At 38.9% G+C, this 25,307-nt stretch overlaps 1 protein-coding gene across 1 annotated transcript in view; it reads left to right on the top strand.

Moving 5' to 3' along the window:
• Positions 1-24,185, top strand: part of DPYS (dihydropyrimidinase) — a gene marked incomplete at both ends in the record, with an annotated part of 37,703 nt that extends 13,518 nt beyond the window's left edge. Inside the window, 5 exons of the mRNA XM_083360334.1 lie at positions 2,045-2,201; positions 4,175-4,316; positions 7,741-7,883; positions 17,078-17,285; positions 24,099-24,185. Of these exons, the coding sequence (XP_083216460.1) occupies positions 2,045-2,201; positions 4,175-4,316; positions 7,741-7,883; positions 17,078-17,285; positions 24,099-24,185 (737 nt within the window). The remainder of the gene's footprint in view (positions 1-2,044; positions 2,202-4,174; positions 4,317-7,740; positions 7,884-17,077; positions 17,286-24,098) is intronic.
• Positions 24,186-25,307: the final 1,122 nt, after the last annotated feature.

Below are 25,307 nucleotides of genomic sequence, written 5' to 3'. Positions count from 1 at the left end.
GATGAGCCAGAGCAGGAAATCAACTCCAAAGGACAGCTAAAACTATGTTTACTGGCTATAATAACAGAATATTGCTAGTCTGATTATAGCAATTAGAGAATAGAATAGAATAGAATAGAATAGAATAGAATAGAATAGAATAGAATAGAATAGAATAGAATAGAATAGAACAGAATAGAATAGAATAGAACTGGAAGGGACATTGGAGGTCTTCTAGTCCAGCCCACTGCTCAAGTAGGAGAACCTATACCATCTCAGACAAGTGACTGTCTAACTTCTTTTTAAAAATCTCCAGTGATGGAGCACCCATGATTTCTGGGGGCAAGCTCTTCCACCGGTTAATTGTCCTCACTGTCAGGAAGTTTCTTCTTAATTCCAGGTTGCTTCTCTCTTTGATCAGTTTCCAACTATTGTTTCTTGTCCTGCCCTCTGGTGCTTTGGTGAATAATGTGACCCCCCTCTTCTTTGTGGCACCCCTCAAATACTGGAATACTGCTATCGTGTCTCCCCTATTTCTTCTTTTCTTTAGACCAGCCAAACCCAAGTCCTGCAGCCGTTCTTCGTATGTTTTAGTCTCCAGGCCTTTGATCATCTTAGTTGCTCTTCTCTGAATTTTTCCCAAACTCTCAACATCTTTTTTGTGATATGGTGACCAAAATTGGCTGCAGTATTCCAGATGTGGTTTTACTAGGGTTTTATAAACCGGTACTAATACTTTGCGTGATCTTGATTTTATTCCTCTGTTTATACAACCCAGGATTGTATTAGCTTTTTTGGCGGCGGCTGCACACTGCTAGTTCATGGTTAAGCAATCATCCACTAGGACTCCAAGGTCCCTCTCACAGTTACTGTTTTTAAGCCAGGTCTTGCCCAATCTGTGCTTGTACCTTTGTTTTTTCCTACCTAAATTAAAACTTTGCTTTTCTCCACATTGAAACTCATTTTGTTGGATAGTGCCCATTGTTCATGTTTGTCAAGATCTTTTTGGATCCTAAGTTTGTCTTCTGGGGTGTTGGCTACTCCTGCCAATTTGGTGTTATCTGCAAATTTGATGTGTTCCTCTTCAATTCCTTCATCTAAGTCATTGATGAATATATTGAAGAGTACTGGTGTAAGACAGAAACTTGTGGTACCCTCCATGTGGATGCAGTGCCGTTGAGGACTATTCGTTGAGTATGGTTTGTCAGCTAGCTACAGATCAATCTGGGGGTGATGTTGTCTATTCCACCTTTTTCTAGCTTACCAAGGAGTAGGTTGTGGTCTACTTTATCAAATACCTTACTGAAGTCTAAGTATACTATGTCCACAGTATTTCACTGGTCTATTAGTTTATCACTTTGGCGAAGAATGAAATAAGATTGGTTTGGCATGATCTGTTTTTAACAAACCTGTGCCGGCTACTAGTTATAACTTTGTTTGCTTCTAGTTGTTCGCAGATCTGTTTTTTGATTATCTTTTCTAGGATCTTCCCAGGTATTGATGTTAAACTGATTGGTCTGTAGTCTCTTGGGTCTGTTTTTCCCCCCTTTCTTGAATATGGGAACCACATCAGCCCTTTTCCAATCTTCAGGCACTTCCCCGTGCTCCAGGATGTTTGAAATATGTGGTGCAGTGGTTCTGAGATATTTAACTTCTAATCATCTTTTCTAAGCCTTCATCATCATTTTGCCTGTCAGATCACTTTTTCTACATGGGCTAATTCCAACATGCATGCATATATTTTGATTTTATATGTACACATAATTGGAAGACCAGTCTGCACCTACAATCATTGAGATGATTTACAAAAATTAATAATTTCTGTAGCAAGCTTCAGTGGCCACAGAAAAGCTGGGAAGGAAGTGTACGTGTGTTTCCCAAAACTGCCCACCCCATCATTAGTTTCCCCCCAAACATCTGCTCAGCCACTCATTGAGTTGGTCACACATAGGTTACATGCACTGACTATATTATACCTGATCCAATCCATTGATGTGGAATTGCAAGTTAGTAATAATAGTTTTATTCTTCTTACCATTAATTTGCCTCATTCTTGTCTCCATAGGCAAAGTTGTGTATGGTGAGCCTATAGCTGCAAGCCTTGCTGTAGATGGCACTCACTATTGGGATAAGGACTGGTCTTGTGCGGCAGCTCACGTCATGGCTCCTCCACTGAGGCCTGATGTTTCCACTCCAGACTTCCTCATGAATCTTCTAGCAAAGTAAAAAAAGTTCATCATTCACAAGAGCCCTTTAATAAATGGATCCTTAGTGGCTGTTAAAACCAGCATAAACAAAAAAGCAAAATACAGTAATGTGTTTTGATGGATTTTGAAGGAAAAGTGTAAAAATATGGAAAGGAGTTTTAATGTTCCTTTTGGGGAAAATAATTATGTTTCTGGTGTGTGTGTGTGTATATGTATATGTATATGTATATGTATATGTATATGTGTCACCTCCAATATGGTTTTCCCAGTTTGCTTGGAAACAACTAAATATTAAATAAAAGTCATACAGCTTATTTTGAGAGGATATCATGGACCCTCTCAGAAAATAACTGATTTTGGAAGGGAAACTTCACCGATCACGAGGATAAAAATGAAAGTGTCCTTTGAGTCAAGCTTGACCTTAGAGACATATCCATGTTGTTTACTTAGCAAAACTATAGAAATGATTTGCCACTGCAGTATCCCAAGATGTTTTTCAACTTCCCATCTAGCTTCAATTCAGGTCTTTCTTTGTGGCACTTCAGGCAAATAATAACCAGGTCTAACCCTGCTTAGCTTTTCAACATCAGCCCCTTGGTGAGCTATTGCCCTCTAGATCAGGGCTTTTCAACCAGTGGTACGGGTACCACCTGTGGTACATTTACACCTGGCAGGTTGTACGTGACCATCCTAGAAAAGTGGTAGCAGGGGAGGGGAATGAGCTGAACCGGTGGCAGCACCCCACAAGCCTGAGCGAGAGATGGCTGGAGCTAGGCAACTGGTAGTACTCGAATGTTGCCATATCCTAAAAGTGGTACAATGGGTGAAAAGGTTGAAAAGCCCTGCTCTAGATGGCCATATTGTAACAAGTCTCTATTTACTAGGGGCCAATTTCAATAGGCTGCTTTCTTCATCCTTCTCTCCTCTTCTAGCCTGACTCCAGCTTCCTCCTAATTTGTCCAGCTTATCTTGGTCAATTTCCAACTATTTGGAACACTTCCATAGAAAGCTTTGGACTGCAGCCACTTATCATATCTGTTTCCTGAAAGGATTATATGGCTCCAAGGCATTGATACCCTTTATACTGCAGCATTCCAGGTTTCCTTTCATTGGTTAATGAAAGGAATCTAAGGCTGCCCCACATCTCCCCCCTCAAAATAGTACAGGTAGTTCTCCACTTACGACCATTACTGAGCCCCAAATTTCCATGGCTAAGTGAGACAGTTAAGTGAGTTTTGCCCCATATGATGACCTTTCTTGCCACCCTTGTTAAGTGAATCACTGCAGTCGTTAAGTTAGTAAAGTGAATCTGGCTTCCTCATTGACTTTGCTTGCTAGAAGGTCATAAAAAGTGACCTCAGCACATGCAATCATACGAGTCAAGCCAAGCATACGAGTCACATGCATAAATACAAGTCAAGCCAAGCATCTGAATTTTGATCATAGGATCATGGGGATGCTGCAACAATCGTAAGTTGGAAAACCGTCATAAATATTTTTTCAGTACCATTGTAACTTTGAACACTAAATGAACTGTTGTAAGTTGAGGACTACCTGGATTACAGTAGAATGATGATTCTAGCGCCACTAGGGAGCAATATCATCTTTGGGAAGCAATGAATGAGGGCTATCAAGATCTTAGGAGCTTCCTGAGGTGGTTGAATAGAACATTTACCTTGGTCTAGCTAGCAGAATTTTATTTTCATTGATCTTATGCCATTCTCCAACTAATTTGGGGGTATAGTTGAATACAAGCTGATATCTCCACAAATATCAGCATTCACCAGGGTTTTATTGGTTTAACCTGAAGGTGATGATGTGATTTCTTTATAGGTCATTCATTTTTTTAGTTTTTTACTATTTTTCAACACATTTCTTGTTACGTAATGTTTTTAAGATTTAAACAATGAAGCAAGTAGGATGTATAATTCTGAATTGGAAGGTTGGTTGGAGCATATAAAATTATCTTGTCCTTTATTTTTTTTAAGCGGTGACTTGACTGTGAGTGGAACAGATAACTGTACATTTGATATCTGCCAGAAGGCTTTGGGAAAAAATGATTTCACAAAGATCCCAAATGGAGTGAATGGCGTGGAAGACCGGATGTCTGTAATCTGGGAAAAAGGCGTGGTAAGTGGGATTTCAATTCATTCTCTAATACAATGGTAAAGACAAGAACAAAGAGTCCTCATTAAAGCAGCTACATCTTTCCCTAGTATTGCATGCTTGCCATTTCAACTATGGTGAAGCCCCAACAAAAGACGTGCTTAACTTCAGGAGCTGCAGAAAGGTGCCTCATGAGCACCCTCTGGATGCACTAAAATATTTTTTTCCTTTTAAATCTAAAGTATGTGCATGCACTCTCAAAAATGGTTGCTCCTTTCTCTAGCTTTCTGATCTGAAGTAAATTCTTTCAAAGGTATGGCTTGAATAGATAATTATCATTGATTTCTCTTTCCTGGAAGATAGAAGTTTTGTTACTATACTTATTTTGGTAATATTTTTGATTTGACCATATAATTGCTCTGAGTTGCTCTTGATACTGTGTGGCACCTGGAAATGGTCCCAACTATGACAGGTAAATTCTTAAAATCAGCTGCCTAGAAATAACATTAGAACCCCAACTTTATATGAGCTCCATTGTTGGGGAAAAAGTGAGTTTTACCTAAATTCAAGGAACTGGGGTTAATATAAGTGTTTGTCTTAGATACTTAAAAATATTTCTAACATTATGTCCTTTCTTAATCCTTAACATCTAGCTAGATCAAGCTAAGTCACTTTAAATGCCTTTTAAGAATTCAAGTAGGATAAAATATTCTAAATAACTAGATCATTGTCTACTAAGGCTACTCAAATATAGATTTTGAGCAAGGACATAAACAGTTTTTTAAAAGCCTTGATGGAGCAGTGGGCTAATGCCTCCTTAAGTAACACCAGCTGCCTGCAATTAGTGCAGGTTTGAGTCCCACCAGGCTCAAGGGTTGACTCAGCCTTCCATCCTTCCGAGGTAGGTAAAATGAGGACCCAGATTGTTGGGGGCAATAAGCTGACTTTGTAATAATGCCGCTTGGGGGGGGGGCGAAAGCCCTAATAAGCAGGCATATACATAGAATGAAGGCTATTGCTAAGCACATTGATTTGTGCTTCTTAGATTGTAAGCCGCCCTGAGTCTTCAGAGAAGGGCGGGATATAAATGGGATTAAAAAAAAATAGGCATAGGAACTCAATCTGGATTGGGACCTTTGTGGAGATTAAAGAGGATTCAGTTATTTGATAATGTCTTTAGTCTTGTCCCATTATCAATAGGAATGTCATCTTTCTATGCACCAAAAGGGAATATATCATTTGTACTACTGAAAGTTATTCTTCAAATACAGTTAATAATTATAAGAAACCAAATCAGTTCTGTAGCAGAAGAGTAAAAACCTTTTTAGCCACTTGGAATTGAGTTCCTATGTGTGTTGTTTACATTAAATATGCACAGGATTGCTAAATTTGAGAACAATCTAGTATTTGATTTTCACCTAAGTTTCATCTTTTAAGAAACGGTGACGTCTGAGAGCTTTCTTGACAGCATATGCAAAATTATTGAAGCAATTTATATTAATATCCATCAAATTTAGAACCTTAGCAATTCATTTAGGCAAGCTTTCTGTTTAGGCAGGAATTTTATCTATAATATACATATTCAGTTTTGCTGATTGCTGCAGTTCTTGTCTCTATATTTTCTCCAAATTATTCCCATCTTTGAAAAGACTTGTTTTGGTTTTATTTATTTATTGGGGTCCCACTTCAGAATTATTATAGTGATAAGCTGTATGAATTTTAAGAATGTGTGCAGGTTTTGTGGACTGTATTAGTCTGTTTCCCTGAAGCCAAATGCCAAACAATTATTTTAATTTATCCAGGTTATAAATTTGAAGCTGTTTCCAAACTATGAGTTTCTCTTAGAAAATTATTACCCTGGTGCTATGTTTTTGATTAGCTGTTGGAAGTTGAAATGTTATGTCTTGAAATATTCTTTCCACGACCAGATGAACAACACAAAGGTTGTGTCAAAAATTCCAAAATGGCAACCAGAAATATACAATTAAAGCTCTGCTCCCTTTTTATGCTCATAAAAATGAGTGGAGTCCTAACTGCTTGGCTGTGGCTGCCATCTTTACTTTTTTTTTTTTGACACACCCATCGCACTGTGAAAGTCCTTTGTTATATAGGAATTATTTTCCCCAGATTGTTATTGTTGTTGTTGTTAGTTGCAAAGTCGTGTCCGACCCATCGCGACCCTATGGACAATGTTCCTCCAGGCCTTCCTGTCCTCTATCATCTTCTGGCGTCCATTTAAGCTCACGCCTACTGCTTCAGTAACTCCATCCAGCCACCTCATTCTCTGTCGTCCCCTTCTTCTCTTGCCCTCAATCTTTCCCAGCATTAGGCTCTTCTCCAGTGAGTCCTTCCTTCTCATTAAGTGGCCAAAGTATTTGAGTTTTAGCTTCAGGATCTGGCCTTCTAAAGAGCAGTCAGGGTTGGTCTCCTCTAGGACTGACCGGTTTGAACACCTTGCAGTCCAAGGGACTCGCAGGAGTCTTCTCCAGCACCATACTTAAAAGGCTTCAATTCTTTGGCGTTCAGCCTTTCTTATGGTCCAACTTTCACAGCCATACATTGTAACTGGGAAGTCCATAGCCTTGACTATACGCACTTTTGTTGGCAGGGTGATGTCTCTGCTTTTTAGTGTGCTGTCTAGATTTGCCATGGCTTTCCTCCCCAGGAGCAAGCGTCTTTTAATTTCTTGGCTACAGTCCCCATCTGCAGTGATCTTGGAGCCCAGGAAATTAAAATCTGTCACTACCTCCATTTCTTTCCCATCTATTTGCCAGGAATTGAGAGGGCTGGATGCCATGATCTTGGTTTTCTTAATGTTTAGTTTCAACCCAACTTTTGCACTCTCCTTCTTCACTCGCAACAAGAGACTCTTCAGTTCCTCTTCACTTTCTGCCATTAGAGTGGTATCATCTGCTTCCCCAGATTAGGAATTTTATTATTTATTTATTTATACACAGGTAGTCCTTGACTTACAGTTCATTTAGTGACTGTTCAACAGCACTGAAAAAAGTGGACCTATGAGTGTTTTTCACACTTACTACCATTGTAGCATCCCCATGGACATGTGATCAAAATTCAGAGGCTTGGCAACTGACTCATTTGTGACATTTGCAGTGTCCCCGGGGTCATGTGACCCCATTTTTTGTGACCTTCTGACAAGCAGTCAATGGGGAGGCCAGATTCACTTAACAACTGTGTTACTAGCTGAAAAACTGCAATGATTCACTTAACAACTATGGCAAGAAAGGTCATAAAATGATGCAACATTCACTTAGCAACAGAAATTTTGGGCTCAATTGTTGTCGTAAGTGGAGGACTACCTGTATAACATTTATTTGCTGCCCATCTCGTATCCAATGACAAAATGAGGTTCACTTGCACTAAGCTTATGAATATTTTTGCCTTCTTCATATGTTTTTATTAAAAATCCACCCATACTGTTTTACAGCACAATGGCAAAATGGATGAAAACAGATTTGTAGCCGTTACTAGCACAAATGCAGCTAAAATCTTTAACCTATACCCAAAGAAGGGAAGAATAGCCGTGGGCTCTGATGCGGACATTGTCATTTGGGACCCCAAAGCTACAAGGTAAGGCCTGACCAATCCAACCTCATTTGTCCATCATGTCTCTGGGTAAAGCAAGAAGAATATATTTCTAAGACATAAATTCTGGTGAACAGAAGACATTTGATTTGAATTATTTGCAAGACAGCTGGTCCCAGGCACAGTGCATTCTATGCAGAGGAATATCTCTAGTTAGACATTTCTTTTTAAAGAAATCTGTCTGGACTGCTAATCAGATAGGAAAATAACAATTCCCTTATATAAAACTCCCCTTTTATGTAGAGTCAGGGCAACTGTGTGGAACTGAGCTGAGCTGACATATAATTAAGAAATGAAATAAATATTTATTTATTTTGGGTAAATTTTTCATTTAGTTTTTTTTATTGTTTTACTGTTTTAAAATGTTTTTATTGTTTCAATTGTATTGTTATTTTTTAAAAAATTGTAAGCCTCTCAGAGTCACTTATTGAGATTGGCAGCTGTAGAAATTGAATAAATTAAATTAAATAATGACCACAGTCTGTTGCATTCCAGATATATTGTTGGGGATTATAATAGTTGAAATCCAATATATCTGGAGGACAACAAGTTGGGGATGCATACCAAGTGAAACTACAAGCTATTGACACAACTGTTTTGCATCTTTGAGTAATAATCCAGGTATTCAAAGAAAATGGCGTACACTTGAATTGTGTGCAAGATTCTGTGTTTAATCTCTGCCAACTCCAGGCAACAGATCCCAAATATCAAACTTATTTTTATTTATTTATTTTAATTCCATTTATATCCCGCCCTTCTCCGAAGACTCAGGGCGGCTTACAAGCTTAGCAGTAGCCTTCATTCTATGTATATGCCTGCTTATTAGGGCTTTCATACACCCCCCAAGCGGCATTATTACAAAGTCAGCTTAATTGCCCCCAACAATCTGGGTCCTCATTTTACCTACCTCGGAAGGATGGAAGGCTGAGTCAACCTTGAGCCTGGTGGGATGCGAACCTGCATAAGTATTTCTTGAAACCATAGGAGAAGGTATATAACCCTTCCTCAACCTGATGCAACCTAACTGTATTGGAATTGGAAATTCTGGAATTCCCCAATCATACTGGTTAGGGAATTTTGGAAGCCTTTCTGAATACACTAGGACTAGGTTGAGAAAGGCTGAGGCATAGCCTCAGTTTTCCATTTGAAGGACTCATGACACAAAGGCTATAGTAAGACAGTCTGGGAATCACTGACTTAATACAACAGGAGGGCACCAGGTTGAAGAGGGCTAACATAATGCTGTAGCTATTTATCTGGGCATACTGTAAATAAATCTATAAATCCTGTTTTCCCTTTCAAAATCAGCTTGTAAGTCAAAGTAGTTTAATTCTCCCAGTTTTTCAACAATGCACTCAAGGTTTATTTGTTTTTCGGACTCATTTTATATCTTTTCTGAATCCATAAATTTAACATGCAGCGCTCTCTTCCCTGAGGATGTAGCAGATAATTATACTTTCCTCCTTAAATTCTAGCATTATTCACTGTTGTGACAACAGCAAGCAGCCTGGATGAATTTCATAGTCATAGTGAACCAGCCTCCTTCAACTTGGCACCCTCAAGATCAGGCAGTCTAACTCATATATTTACAGCACGCATAAACACTGGAAATGAGCTCTAGGGCATTTGGAGAGCTTCATCTGAGAGAAGGCTAGTTTTCATAAATGAAGGCAAATATACATGTCCCAGGATAATGTCGCAGGATCCAATCTGGATCAGTCACCAGGACCAGCTCAGAAGACTAAACCTCTGATCCTGGTGACTGACACAGATTGGACCCTGCAAGAGTAGTTTTTCCCTATTTTCTTCATTTTTTTTGAAGAATAGGATTTTGAGATCATGTACCAGATAGCAGGTGACAGATCAAATCGATTTTATTTACACTCAAAAATGAATCATGGTTGGGCTTGATTATTACTATTAGTTTAAACCACAGCATTACAGAGTTCTGAGATTGCAAGATAGACCAAAACATTGCCTAGCTAGAAAATGCCAAAGCATTTTCATGCTGTAATAGAATAGAGTAGAGCTGGAAGGGACCTTGGAAGTCTTCCAGTCCAGCCCCCTGCTCAAGCAGGAGAACCTATACCATCTCAGACAAGTGACTGTCTAGCCTCTTCTTAAAAATTTCCAGTGATGGAGTGCCCATGATTTCTGGAGGCAAGCTGTTCCACTGGTTAATTGTCCTCTCTATCAGGAAGTTTAAGGGACATGGTGGCTCAGTGGGTTAGGATGCTGAGCTTGTCGATCAGAAGGTTGGCAGTTTGGCGGGTCGAATCCCGAGTGCCGCGTAGCAGAGTGAGTGCCTGTTACTTGTCCCAGCTTCTGCCAACCTAGCAGTTCAAAAGCATGTAAAAATGCAAGTAGAAAAATAGGGACCACTACCGTGGGAAGGTAACAGCGTTCCGTGTGCCTTTGGTGTCTAGTCATGCCGGCCACATGACCACGGAGACGTTCTGGAACAAGCGCTGGCTCTTCGGCTTTGAAATGGAGATGAGCACCGGCCCCTAGAGTCGGAAACGACTAGCACGCATGTGCGGGGGAACCTTTACCTTTATCAGGAAGTTTCTCCTTAATTCCAGGTTGCTTCTCTCTTTGATCAGTTTCCAACCATTGTTTCTCGTCCTTCCCTCTGGTGCTCTGGTGAACAAGCTTGCCCCCTCTGCCTTGTGGCAGCCCCTCAGATACTGGAACACTGATATCATGTCTGCCCTATTTCGTCTTTTCTTTAGAGTAGCCAAACCCAAGTCCCATAGCCATTCTTCATATGTTTTAGTCTCCAAGCCTTTGAGCATCTTAGTTGCTCTTCTCTGAATTTTTTCCAAACTCTCAACATCTTTTTTGTGATATGGTGATCAAAATTGGCTGCAGTAGTCCAGGTGTGGTCTTCCTACAGTTTTATAAACCGGTACTAACACTTTGTGTGATCTTGATTCTATGCCTCTGTTTATACAACCCAGGATTGTATTAGCTTTTTTGGCTGCTGCTGCACACTAGTGGCTCATGGTCAAGTGATCATCCACTAGGACTCCAAGGTCCCTCTCACGGTTACTGTTTTTAAACCAGGTCTCAGTCTGCCTTTGATTTTTCCTGCCTAAAACTTTGCTTGGTTCAATATCAATTGTCCAGGCTTAATTAGTGGACCCTATCATCATGCAATATTTGATGAACAGCTTTTATTAACTTTTAATTCTGAATAAGCTACTTTTCTGGGTAGCTTCTTTTTAAACATAATTGTTTTACTTCTGTGACAGCATAAAACAAAAATGGCATACTTAGTATAATGAACTTGCCCTTTATCTTTTATAAATAATTTACAATAATGAAAAAGTATGATGCTGTTAAGTGTTACTGTTATTTTGGTTTGACTTTAATTCTTGCTGGAAATCTATTTTAATAAGTGGAAAAATGGATGAAAAATAATAAAAGGTTATTAAGAAAGGATGTCCATCATAAAATATATGCTGAATAGCAAATGGTCTCATTCACAACAGATAGATAAACTTCAATGCTATAGATAGAACAAAATTGGATGTATTTTATTTATTTTTAATTTACTGTTATAAATTTATGACCTGGATAAATTAAAATAATTGTTTGGCATTTAACTTCAGTTGCACACTTTTCTTTTACATGTGCTACCACCTTGCCTTTTTTATTCATCCTGAAGATGCCCCTGATTTAGTCCTTATTTTATGACTGGCTGTTTATCAACTATTTAAAGTTATGACAGACCTCCCAAGAGCTACTTACAACCTGGTTTCAGAGTTACAACAACTGCCCCTCACATTGCTGTCACATTATCACATTTTGAGCACTTGGCAACCAGCCCACATTTATGGCCATCTGCAGCATCCCATGGTAATGTGACTGTGAATTATTATATTTTTTGCCCCAAACTGGTGTTTACTTCCAGTTGGCTAAAATGGGTTTGCTTAATGACTACCAGATTCACTTAATGACACAGCATTAATTTAATGATCAGGGCAAAACAGGATGTAAAATCAGGTGCAGTCACATAGTGATCCATTTAATGGTGGTATTAAGCCCTGGTGGTACAGTGGTTAAAGTGCAGTATTGCAGGCAAACTCTGTCCACAGCCTGGAGTTTGATCCTGACGGGTAAAATCCATCTGACTTCAGTAAAATAAGGACCCAGATTGTTGGGGACAATATGCAAATAATGCTTACATTGTAAACTGCCCAGAGAGTGCTGTAAAATGCTATGGGGCAGTATATAAGTATATAAGTCTAAATGCTATTGATATACTCGCACCCTGGACGGTATGTCTTTACTCTCCTACCATCCGGTAGGAGATATAGGAATATAGCCAGCCGTACCAACAGGCTGAAAAATAGCTTTTATCCGTGGGCTGTTAGGCTTTTAAATGCGACATAATCTTATGCAGAATTGACTTGGGAGGCCGGTGTGTGTTGTAGTTGGTTCACATAGTATGGTGGGATGGAGGGTTTGTTGTCACTGTGTGTTGGGGGGAGAGAGCACGGGGGGAGGCTCAGCTAATCTCAATGTACACATGTTGTACTTTGACAATAAAGGATTATTATTATTATTATTATTATTATTATTATTATTATTATTATTATTATTATTATTGCTATTCATGATGACTATAATTCCAGGCTCAATTACAGTCATAAGGATTACCTGTACATTTTTATCTAACTTTTTGCCAAAGAAATCTAGGCACCACAGACAGCCTTTTCACCCTACCTTTTATTCAGTGGGATGCCTTATAAGGGCCTCTCATTTGGAAACTGTCCTAGTCACATTCATTTTGAACTTTTGTAAAACCATTGTGCTTTCTTGTATGACTAGATTTTAATCAAAGCTGTATCTGCCTAAATCCTTGTAGATGGTTTGCAGTATAGAAGGACAGGGAGGAAGAGAGAATCTGAACATGGGTGGAAGTATCTTTTGTGGCAATCAACCGCGAAGCTCTGTATTGTGACATTCAAAAGGAAAATGTTGCATAAATTTGTATTCTGGGAATGTGGATTTGCTGGGCTGAGAAGGTACGTCAGGCCCAAAAGCTGTGGCTATTTACTCTGCTGCTAAATATCTTACAGAGTTTGAGTGAGCTTAAGACAGAGCCTCAAGGGCCTCTCTGGAGAGTATGATTAAAATCTGCAAAATTGAAGCTTGTAGTATTACATATGTGCTATTTCGGTAAGGTGGTTAACTATGACAAAACTAATGCAACTTCTACTTTTTGGAACTATTAGAATCCTGATTTTCAGTCCAAATAACAGATCTATACTGCCATATGAAAGTCATCATTTCAGTGAATTGGGGAGGTGTGTCTGACTTCACCTGCTATCCCAACAAGCCCTGAATGTTCTGTTTCTATCACGTTTCTGTCCCTGTATTTTGTGCCTGGTTCCAGATGGGAAAGCTTAGGATTCTAGTAACAGTTTGTAAAGTTGATATTATTGTGACCTTCAGCCTGCCTTCGAAGCACCCTATTTGATCTGGGCAAGTTTGTGGTACTGAGAGTAAATTAGTTTTGCTCAGGGAAATTGCATCTTAGAACTACTGCATTTTTTATTTGTTTTGTTTTGCTTCATTTTATTGAGCTGGCTTGGAACCGCCATCAGCTTTGATGGATATAAGAGAAGACTGTTCGTGTTCTTTTACCTCTTTAGGCCTGAAGGAGTCTATAAATGGTGTTCCAAGAGATGACTCTAACCCTGGATGCTGATTGTTTGTGAAATTAGGATCATCTCCTATAAAAAGAGTTTATACTACTGCATTACCAATTGAAAGGGGAAGGTATTGCCAAAGAAAAGAGAACAGAGAGTGGCATAAAACTTTCAGAGTTATAGACAGAGATGTTAATTCGGAAAGAATGTACTATACTGCTATAATTTTAAATGAATCCTACATCTCATTCCAGCAGGGAAATCTTGGGCAGTAGAATCTACATAGTCCTCACCTTATGACTATAACTGAGCCTGCTAATTACAGTCATACATTGTGACAGTTGTAAAGCAGGTCACCCTGTGACCAGTTGGATTTTATAATCATTGTTTGTGATGGTTATTAAGCAAACCTGGCAGTTGCAAAGCAATGTAACACTCATTAAGCGAAGCTGTGGTCATTAAGTGAAATGTTTGCTAAAGAGTATTTTTTGCCAGAAACTATGCTGGTTTTCAGTAAAAATGTAAATCACAGTCATGTGACCCTGGGACTCTGCAAACAACCATAAATGGGGGTTGCTTGCTGAGCGCCCAAAATGCAGTAACATGACAGCAGGGGAGCCTGTCTGTCAGAACTTTGGAACCAAGTTGTAAATACCCTTTTTTGGAGGTGGGGGAGGTCCGTTGTAACTCTGAATGGATACTAAGTGACCAATTGTAAATTGAGGACTATTTGTGCAGTTCTGGGTAGTGGTAGTTTCCCAAAATGTGGTATCTGATTTGAAGGTACATTTGTTTATTAAATTTATTTTAAAGATTTATATGCGCACCCCAACTCACAAAAGTGCAACTCTTGGTGGCAAAAAACAAAAGCAAATTTAACAATACAAAAAAAAATCCATAGAGACAACAACACTTGGGGCACACGGGACAAGCTTCTCTAGCATCCTAGTTCTAATGCCTGAGGGAACCACCAACCTTTCAAAGCCTTCCTGAAAGCTAAATGGCTAGCATCTGCTGTATTGAGATGAAATGAAATGTAACTGGCAATTATGGAAGAATAAGTAGTAGATGCATTTGGATAATCTATGGTTTCTGGCTTGGGCTTTGTCAATTTTTTTTGTCTAAAATTATGTGCAGGTTCAAGCAAGTTTTTCTTTATTCCTGCAGGTTTGATATCGTTAAAGCAAAGAAAGAAACCAGGCCTTTCCTGGTTACCAATATCCTTCGTGAGAAACAAAGATCTTGGTGACAGTGTTTATTCCCCACCCTCATCTTGGGGATACTATCAGTCCCCTACCCTCATTTTAGGAAGTTTGCTCTTTCTACTTTATTTAACAAGCTGATCATGCACTGAGTCATCTGTGCTGGTTGTATCTCAGTTCCTCTAAAAGTCCTAACCTGGATTTTCCCTTCTTACGTAAATAGCAAAAACCTTCTTAAGGCATTGTTCCTTAATCAAACTGAGAATACCCCTTTGAATTATATTATACTTCACAGGGTAAGAAAGCTGTATTTGTATGAAAAAATTATATTGGAAGCAGTGAGAGTGCAGATTTACAAGGGACAACACCATTGGAGGAGAAATTAGAATAGGTGTCATGAGAGAAAATGATACACTTATAGAATATTACACCTATGTATAACCCCTTGTATACCAATATACCTGTCCAGTTTATGCAAAGATGCTAACTATGAAGTGAAGATTAGACATCCATCTGTTCAGGATGTTTTAATACTGCAATGAGCAGAGAGTTGGACCAGTGACCTTAATTACCTTTTCCAATGCCATGATTTTATGTCAAAACCTTTCTTTACCTAACTTGAAGGACATGGGTAACTTAGAGCACCTGGTATTGTGCTAAATGGATTACTTTTTTCACTGATTTATTTACAGTAGCCCTTCAATAATTGAAGTGTACTATGGGATCGTGTATATATGCCACATTTAATCTACGCTATGTGTTACTATGAACATGAATTGCATTTTATGGTCTTTTTTCTGAGAAATCAAGGCAACTTACACAGATATCTCCTTGATTATTTCTTTCCACTGCAAGCACAGATAAACAAAAAAGGTTTCAAATTTGGAAGTTTTCAAAGTTTGAGATGGTTGTTTCAACCATTCAGGAAGTAATCCTAGCTCAAAATACATTCAAAATGATCAATCAAGCAGGGCTACATAATGAATGTTTTGCATGCCATCAGTCACAACATAACTTAGGTTGTTGAAACCAATCCATAAGCCTGAAGTGAGTTGAACGTCCCCATGAATACAGCCAGAAAGCATTTTCAAAATGTCTTATGGAATTCTATGAAATAAACTTGAAATCAAAAGTATTTGAAGGGAAAATTCACAGCTGGAAATTTTCAAATGGTGTTTGCAGTAGGAGTTATAGTAAACAAATCTATTTACACTCCTGCATCCTTTGAGTAAAAGGGACGTGGTGGCTTAGTGGGTTAGGACGCTGAGCTTGTCGATCAGATGGTCGGCAGTTTGGCTGGTCGAATCCCAAGTGCCGCATAGCAGAGTGAGCGCCTGTTACTCGTCCCAGCTTCTGCCAACCTAGCAGTTCGAAAGCACGTAAAAATGCAAGTAGAAAAATAGGGACCACTACGGTGGGAAGGTAACAGCGTTCCATGTGCCTTTGGCATCTAGTCATGCCGGCCACATGACCACAGAGATGTCCTCGGACAAACACTGGCTCTTTGGCTTTGAAACGGAGATGAGCACCGGCCCCTAGAGTTGGGAACGACTAGCACGCATGTGCGGGGGAACCTTTACCTTTACCTTATCCTTTGAGTACCTCCTTCTCATTCTCTCTCTCTATTATTCTATGTTGAGTAATTTCTTGGTAGTTGTTCAATCAGTCTGGGCCTTCTCTTTATCTTTGAGTTATTCTCTCTATCAGCTTTCCTAACTCTTACTTAGTTCCACCAACATTAATTTAAGAAGCTCCAGGCAAACAGTTCCTTAGCCATTTTTCAGACTCTGTGTGTGTGTGTGTCTCTCTCTCTGTGTGTGTGTGTGTGTGTGTGTTGAAGTTTTTCCATTTGAATATTTTCAGTGATTCAGTGAATTGTATTACTATTTCAGAGTTTCTTTCCTTTCAAAGGTGACTACATGAACAGTTCTACAGAAGCCTCTTCAGTATTCATAGACATGCCTTACGGTTCCAAAATGAGAAGAGATTTCCCCTTCTTCGGAAAATATTTCTAATTTATTTTTATTATAAATTTTATTATAAATTTTATATCAAATTTAGGGACTGCCTATCTCACTTCCAGATTGATTCTGGGCACTGTACAATTAAAAACATAACAATCATATAAATATCAATATTTTGTCTCAAAACTGTAACTTACTTAAAACTCTGTCTGCTTCAGTGGAACTTCCAAAGGAGTGTTTTTGTCATTGCTGCTCTGTTGTTGTTGTTGCTGTTTTGAGCTTTGAAAAGTTCTCAGGAGGTTTAAATTCCAGCTTAAAACAGAAGACCCAAAATGTTCTTCTTTCAAATGCAGGACTATTTCAGCAAAGACACATCACCAGGCCAATGATTTTAATATATTTGAAGGAATGGTCTGCCACGGAGTCCCTCTTGTGACCATTTTGCGGGGCAAAGTGGCTTTTCAAAGTGGAGTCTTTCATATCAAAGCAGGAGAGGGGAGATACATTTCTTGTGACCCTTTCCCAGAATATGTTTACAAGCGAATTTGGCAACGGGATCAGGTATGTATTTATATATTGCTTCTTTTCTTGATTAAACAAATATTTGAGGTTTTGTGTATTTAATGAAATAGGTTAGAGGTTGCAGAATATTCCTTTCTCTTTCCCTTGACAAAAATAGAACAAACAAACCATAGCAAATTTTACTAAGTCTTTTAACTGAACTCATAGTTCTTATGGCTTGGAATCATATATCTGAAGGTTCCCTAATTTGTGTGTGTGTTTTTTTAAAAAACTATAGAGTAGTGGTCTCCAAACTTGGCAACTTTAAGACTTGTGGACTTCAACTCCCAAAATTCTTGTCTGTGAAATTCTGGGAGCTGAAGTCCACAAGTCTTAAAGTTGCCAAGTTTGAAGATCCCTGCTATAGAAAAAATAGAGGCATTTATACCTAAAGATAAGCTTATATTTGGAGGTCTTCAAACAGAAGTTGGATCTGTCAGAAATACTCTAGTGAATTCTGCACTAATTATATATGTTATAACTTATTGTTCCCCTTTATGGATTACTGCCTTGTCGTGGTGAAGGGGCTTGCGTAATTCAATGAAGCTATGAGCTATGCCATGCAGGTCCACACAAGACGGACAGGTCATAGCAGAGAGTTCTGACAAAACGTGATCCACTGGAGAAGGAAATGGCAACCCACTCCAGTATCTTTGCCATGAAAACCCCATGGGCAGTAGCAAAAGAAAAAAAGATATGACGCTGGAAGATGATCCCCTCATGTCGGAAGGCGTCCAATATGATACTGGGGAAGAGAAGAGGGCTAGTACTAGTAGCTCCAGAAAGAATGAATGGACCAAAGCCAAAAGGACGGTCAGCTGTGGATGTATCTTGTGGTGAAAGGAAAGTCCGATGCTGTAAAGATTTTTTCTCCATAGAAACCTGGAATGTAAGATCCATGAATCAAGGAAAGCTGGACGTGGTCAAACAAGAGATGACAAGACTGAACATCGACATCTTAGGAATCAGCAAACTAAAATGGACAGGAATGGGTGAATTTAATTCAGATGCCCATCAGGTATACTACTGTGGGCAAGAATCCCTCAGAAGAAATGGAGTAGCCTTCATAGTCAATCAAAGAGTAGGAAAAGCAATACTGGGATACAATCCCCAAAATGACAGAATGATCTTAGTTCGAATCCAAGGGAAACCATTCAATATCACAGTAGTCAAAGTCTATGCCCCAACCACCAGTGCTGAAGAGGATGAAATTGACCGGCTCTATGAAGCCCTATAGCACCTTATAGAACTAACACCAAAAAATGATGTCCTTATCATCATGGGGGATTGGAATTCTAAAGTAGGAAGCCAAAAGATAACCAGAATAACAGGCAAGTTTGGCCTTGGAGTACAAAATGAAGCAGGCACAGGCTGATAGAATTTTGTCAAGAGAATACAATGGTCATAGCAAACACTCTTTTCCAACAACCCAGGAGACAGCTCTACACATGGACATCACCAGACGGTCAACACAGAAATCAGATTGACTATGTGCTCTGCAGCCAAAGATGGAGAAGCTCTATACAGTCAATTAAAAAAAGACCAGGAGCTGACTGTGATTCAGACCATGAGCCTCTCATTGCAAAGTTTAGGCTTAAACTGAAGAAAGTAGGGAAAAGCACTAGGCCACTCAGGTATGAACTAAATCATATCCTGGATGAATATACAGTAGAGGTGACAAATTTAAGGAATTAGATCTGATAGAGTGCCTGAAGAACTTGGACGGAGGTTCGCAACATTGTACAAGAAGTAGCAACTAAAACCATCCCAAAGAAAAAGAAATGCAAGAAAACAAAATGGCTGTTTGAGGAAGCTTTGCAAATAGCTGAGGACAGGAGGGAAATGAAAGGCAAGGGAGAAAAAGAAAGATACACCCAATTAAATGCAGAATTCCAGAGAATAGCTAGAAGAGATAAGAATGCCTTCTTAAATGAACAGTGCAAAGAAATAGAAGAAAATAATAGAATAGGGAGGAACAGAGATCTCTTCAAAAAATTGGAGAGATGAAGGGAATGTTTCATGCAAAAATGGGCATGACAAAGGACCAAAATGGCAGGGACCTAACAGAGGCAGAAGAGATTAAGAAACAGTGGCAAAATTACACAGAAGAACTATACAAAAACCAGCTTAATGTCCCTGATAACCACGATGAGGTGGTCACTGACCTCGAGCCAGACATCCTAGAGTGTGAAGTGAAATGGGCCTTAGGAAAGCTGAGCAACAACAAAGCTAGTGGAGGTCACAGTATTCCAGCTGAGCTATTCAAAATCCTAAAAGACGATGCAGTAAAAGTGCTACACTCAATTGGCCAGCAAATTTGGAAAACTCAACAGTGGCCACAGGATTGGAAAAGATAATTTTACATTCCAATTCCAAAGAAAGGCAGTGCCAAAGAATGTTCAAACTATCACGCCTTTGCACTCATTTCACATGCTAGTAAAATTATGCTTAAAATCCTACAAGCTAGACTCCAGCAATATGTGGATCGAGAACTACCAGAAGTACAGGCAGGATTTCGAAGGGGCAGAGGAACAAGAGATCAAATTGCCAACATACGCTGGATCATGGAGAAAGCTAGGGAGTTCCAGAAAAACATCTACTTCTGCCTTATTGACTATGCTAAAGCATTTGATTGTGTGGATCATAACAAACTGTGGCAAGTTCTTAAAGAGATTGGAGTACCAGACCATCTTATTTGTCTCTTGAGAAACCTATATGTGGGTCAAGAAGCAACAGTGAGAACTGGACACAGAACCACTGATTCATTCAAAATTGGGAAAGGAGTCTGGCAAGGCTGTATACTGTCACCCTGTTTGTTTAACTTATATGCAGAGCACATCATGAGAAAGGCAGGGCTAGATGAATCAAAAGTTGGAATTAAAATTGCCAGGAGAAATATCAATAACCTAAGATATGCAGATGATACCACTCTAATGGCAGAAAGTGAAGAGGTGATAAAGAGCCTCTTGTTACGAGTGAAGAAGGAGAGTGCAAAACTTGGGTTGAAACATTAAGAAAACCAAGATCATGGCATCCAGCCCTCTTAATTCCTGACAAATAGATGGGGAAGAAATGGAGGTAGTGACAGACCAAGATCACTGCAGATGGGGACTGCAGCCAAGAAATTAAAAGACGCTTGCTCCTGGGGAGGAAAGCCATGGCAAATCTAGACAGCACACTAAAAAGCAAAGACATCACCCTGCCAACAAAAGTGCGTATAGTCAAGGCTATGGACTTCCCAGTTACAATGTATGGCTGTGAAAGTTGGACCATAAGAAAGGCTGAACGCCAAAGAATTGAAGCCTTTTAAGTATGGTGCTGGAGAAGACTCCTGGGAGCCCCTTGGACTGCAAGGCGATCAAACCGGTCAGTCCTAGAGGAGAGCAACCCTGACTGCTCTTTAGAAGGCCAGATTCTGAAGTTTAAACTCAAATACTATGGCCACCTAATGAGAAGGAAGGACTCACTGGAGAAGAGCCTAATGCTGGGAAAAGTTGAGGGCAATAGAAGAAGGGGATGACAGAGAATGAGGTGGCTGGATGGAGTCACTGAAGCGGTAGGCGTAAGCCTAAACAGACTCCAGAAGTTGGTAGAGGACAGGAAGGCCTGGAGGAACGTTGTCCATGGGGTCGCGATGGGTCAGACACGACTTCACAACTAACAACAACAAAAACTTATTGTTCCAATATTTTTTTATTTTCAGCTGTATATACATGGTATATATGTATATACAGATTCTATATATAAAGTTAATGCTGCCAATACATGCAAATGAGGCATCTGTGACAGAGCATAATGGCAATGGAACCAATTAACTGGAATAATGTTGGATTGCTCTTCATTAATGTTTCAAACAAAGGCTAGACTGCCATCTTTGGGGCATATTTTAATTTGGATGTCTGCATAAAGCAGGGAGTTGGATTATAAGTCTAAATGATTTCTTCAACTTCTATGATTTTATGAAAACAACTTCAGAATTCTGTGTATGATGTCAGCTTTCTTGGAGGAAACCAGAACTTGATTTATCTCAACTCATTGATATGGTGCTGAAATTCTGCAGAAATAGAATTTGAGGGGTGGGTGGGGTGGAGGTAAGGAGTGGGAGGAGGTACTAGGAGTCTTTATGCCACCTTGATGGCCATGCAGCTCTCCCTCAATAATCTGGACGTAAAATTGACAAGAGTTTTGTCAGTTTCCTCCTCCTTTTTAACTTCTAGGCCAGATTGCAAAGCATCAAGACCAGGGGTCTTCTGGTTCCGGTTTTTGGCATGACCAGACATGTGAGGGAATGCTCCCCACGTCATCTGGATTTCTTCATCAGGGGGCCCCTATAAAGGGGTCGAAAGTCACCCTGAAGGGGTGACAAGCGGGGGAGAGGTCTCTCCAGTCAGTGGTAGAAGGGCGGCAGCCCTCCCGTCAGCTTGGAGCTACTCTCCAAACTGACAAAGAAAGAATCGACCACTCCCATGGCCCATCATTTAGCCGTTTCCAATCAAAGCCAAAAGCACAACAAAGCACTTGAAAACTGGGTGAGAATTGCCTTCTTCCTTTCCTAATTGCCTACTTTTGCCTGTCAAAAACTCCTTGAATTTGCTTCCCCCAGCGAGAAGAGAGGGAAGGGAGCATTGTTTTCCCCACCCTCCTTAAGGGCGGCTTTTGATCACGTCAGGAGAAAAAAGAAAACCTTGAACAGAATAATACTATTTAATTCCTCACTTACTTCCGTTCTATTTTTGGCGACCCAAAACTCCTATCCTTACAGAAAATGGCTATTCTGTCTATTTGATTAAAAAAAGAGAGAAAAGAGAGAAAAGAATTACTTAAAAGTGACTTAAAGGTACTCAAAACTGATAAATTTACTCTGTCTGAAAAAGTATGCTGGGGACATCTTGTGACCTTTTTGGCAAATAAACCTGTTTATTTTGGAACTGCCCTTGACATTATCAGCTAAAGTTAAAAACCTGAAACAGCTGGAGGTGAACTCAAGGCTTGTGGAGGTGAACATTTACTGACTTTTGTTTAAAAATTAGCCTCCACTAAGGACTATTTACCATTACTTCAAAATGGAGACTGATCAGCCACAATCTTCGCTTGACTATAAGCTCATATTAGAAACAATCCATAAAGTTTCTGAGATGTTTATCTCCAGGCTGGAAAATTTAGGTGCCAACTCCAATTTACAAGCTGTAACCCAGACTTCAGCTAAAGAATTTACAACTCAGAATATAACAAAACTGGAACAAATTGCTACTGAGACAGAGGAACACAGGGTACAACAAGATATTGAAAAAGCTAATACAAAAAATTTTACTCTATCCAAAGAACCGACAACTCTAAAAGTACAAGGAACTATCACTATGGCAAATAAACTTAAGGACCAACAAACAATAGGAAAACTTAATACTCAACTTTTGACTCCATCGAAAGAGCCTATAACTTTAGAAGTATACTATGTGCAAGATAGTGATGCTAACATAGAGGACGTGGAAAATCAACAAAGACAGTTTCCTGAAAGCCTGGATAGCCAAGCACTAATTACGGTACAAAACTGGATAAGACTCTCTACCTAAAGTAGATGAACCCAGATGGAAGAGGAATCCAGACCGAACTGAAGATAAAGTTTTTAGAGCAAATACAGTGACTAGAACTAACAGGGCAACAACATAATGATTACAAATGGTTTGGTTTTTGTGGATCACTGATGGCTAGATGACCTCCTTCGATTCAAATAATATGTATTGGAGCAAAGGGAGACCTATCTGGCAATTTAAAGGCCTTGGTCTGGAAACCTGATTGGCAAAAAAAGAAAGCCCGAGTTAGATTTAAAAAGTGAGTTCTTAGAGAACCATTAAAGGTTATCCTTTTAGTAATCAGTGATCTATCAGGATCTAAAATAGAAAATGTTTATGAGATAGAACTAGAATGCGTTTATGTATCTATTAGGCTTATTTTAGATATTACAATTTGTGCACTGACATAATGGAAATTTGGTTTATAGATCCCACGTTTGATGTTAAAAGGCATTTAATTATTCCATTTAAGAATTAAGAATTAGCTAAAATTTAAAACAGAATCTGGTTGTGTATAAATAGTTGTAGATTGATAAACATAGGTTGTGGTCCTGTCAGTAACGTGTGATGTATTAGGATGTGAAACAGACAATGTTTATTAGGTAGAACATAGCCACTCAGCCACTGTGTACATGTTAGATGCTATAGTTTTTGCTGTAATGGAATAAGGGAAATTTGGGTTGTGAATATTATTCGGGATGTTAAAGGCTAAATTTGAATAATATAATTAAAATAAAAATTAGGTAAAATTTAATAACAGGACATAGATATATCTCAATGAAATTGAATTGACAAATTTTTTAACTGACCATGTTATTTCTAGAAATTTATTAGTTTAAACTGGTTGTATGAAATGTTAAGGGAAATTGAGAAGGACGTTTTGATAATGTAACCTGAATTATGTACTGAAAACTCTGTTACTGAATCTCTGATTACCCAGTTACCATGATGCTTTCTAAATATGTAGATTTTAATTGAAAAACCAATAAAACTTTTTTTTTTAAAAAAAAAGACCAGGAGTCTTCAAACTTGGCCCTTTTATGACTTGTGGACTTCAACTCCCAGAATTCCTCAGTCACGCACACTGGCTGAGGAATTCTGGGAGTTGAAGTCTACAAGTCATAAAAAGGCCAAGTTTGAAGATCCCTGATGAAGACTGTTAGGTATTCTATTTTTTTTATTTTTTTCACTTCATCATTAAGAAAAGAAAAAAAAGTTTAAAAAATTAATTATATCATTGCAGGAATGTCAGCCTATTGCTGTCAAGCGAACACCTTATGTTGGAAAAGTGGACAACTCTTCACTGAATCAAAATAACCTCACAAAATAATTAGTATTCTTCCGGTAACTGTCTCATTTATTCATTATTTGCTTGAGTCCAAGCCTGTTTTATTGGCAGACAAAAACAAATAGGCTCAAATCTTCATCCAGTAATTTCTTTATTGGACTAAAAGCATGTTGAATGACATACTGAGATCAGTTTTAGAACTTTGGAATTGTGAACCATCTCGACTAGACAAAGTAAGAATATGTAAGTCAGATAAAATGCAGAAGATAGCACAAAACCTTCCAGAAAGGTCACTTCTTATGATTTGAGAGGCCATCACAGAAGAGCCAAAATCAAAATATTTTTAAATTAGTATTGTGTCATGGGATTCCAAGGATTATTTTCCTAAGCTTTGTATCAAGCTGAAGTACACATTATCTTCCCTCTTCCTCCAAAAGATTTTGATTATTTTGACAAACTGGATGATATTTTGGTATAAGTAAGATTCTTCCCATTTCCATTTGTGTATTCTCCTGAAATCTCTCACTGCCAAACCATGACACTATGATATAGGCTTTAATTAATCGTCTTCTTTAAAAATGCAATTCAAATATTGCTCTCCAACTTGGGGATTTATTACTCAGTTCTTCTAGCCTCTAAAGACCAGGGCCTAATTAATTTAGTCATGTTAGTTTTGAATCCTGTAAATCATCTCAGCATTAGACGTTCTTGATTATTCTAAAGCACTTTTATAAATCTCTCCTAGTTTTGGATCTGTTGCCTCCTCCCACTCAGGAGATGCCAACAGGAGATATGTTCTTATTGTACCTTATGAAAGTAACAGCTGACCTAGCCCTTTCCCTAAGGGAGGTTGGGCAATATATGTAACATGCACCACATCCTAGGTTTTTCTAGCATTATAAGTGGATGGCTCCTGATATGGATCAGGACCAACCTGTGTTGATTTGGATGGGGTAAATCTTCCCCGCCCATTTGCAACCACTGGAGTGCCCTTCCCCTTTAGCTCATGGTGTTTGCAACAGAATTTTAACATCAATGGCAAGAGAGAGAAAGCTTAACTCTCCTCAGTGTAGATACAGCAGAATATGCAATTTGATCTGTAATCAAAGCTACTTCACAGGATTGTGTGTGATGATAAAATAGGCTAATCCTACTATTGTGACC

This window comes from Vipera ursinii (genome assembly GCF_947247035.1).
Source record: "Vipera ursinii genome assembly, chromosome: 3".
NCBI classification, from domain to species: Eukaryota; Metazoa; Chordata; class Lepidosauria; order Squamata; family Viperidae; genus Vipera; species Vipera ursinii.
Note: the sequence above shows the minus strand (reverse complement) of the source record. Positions and strands in the feature narration are given on the sequence as shown.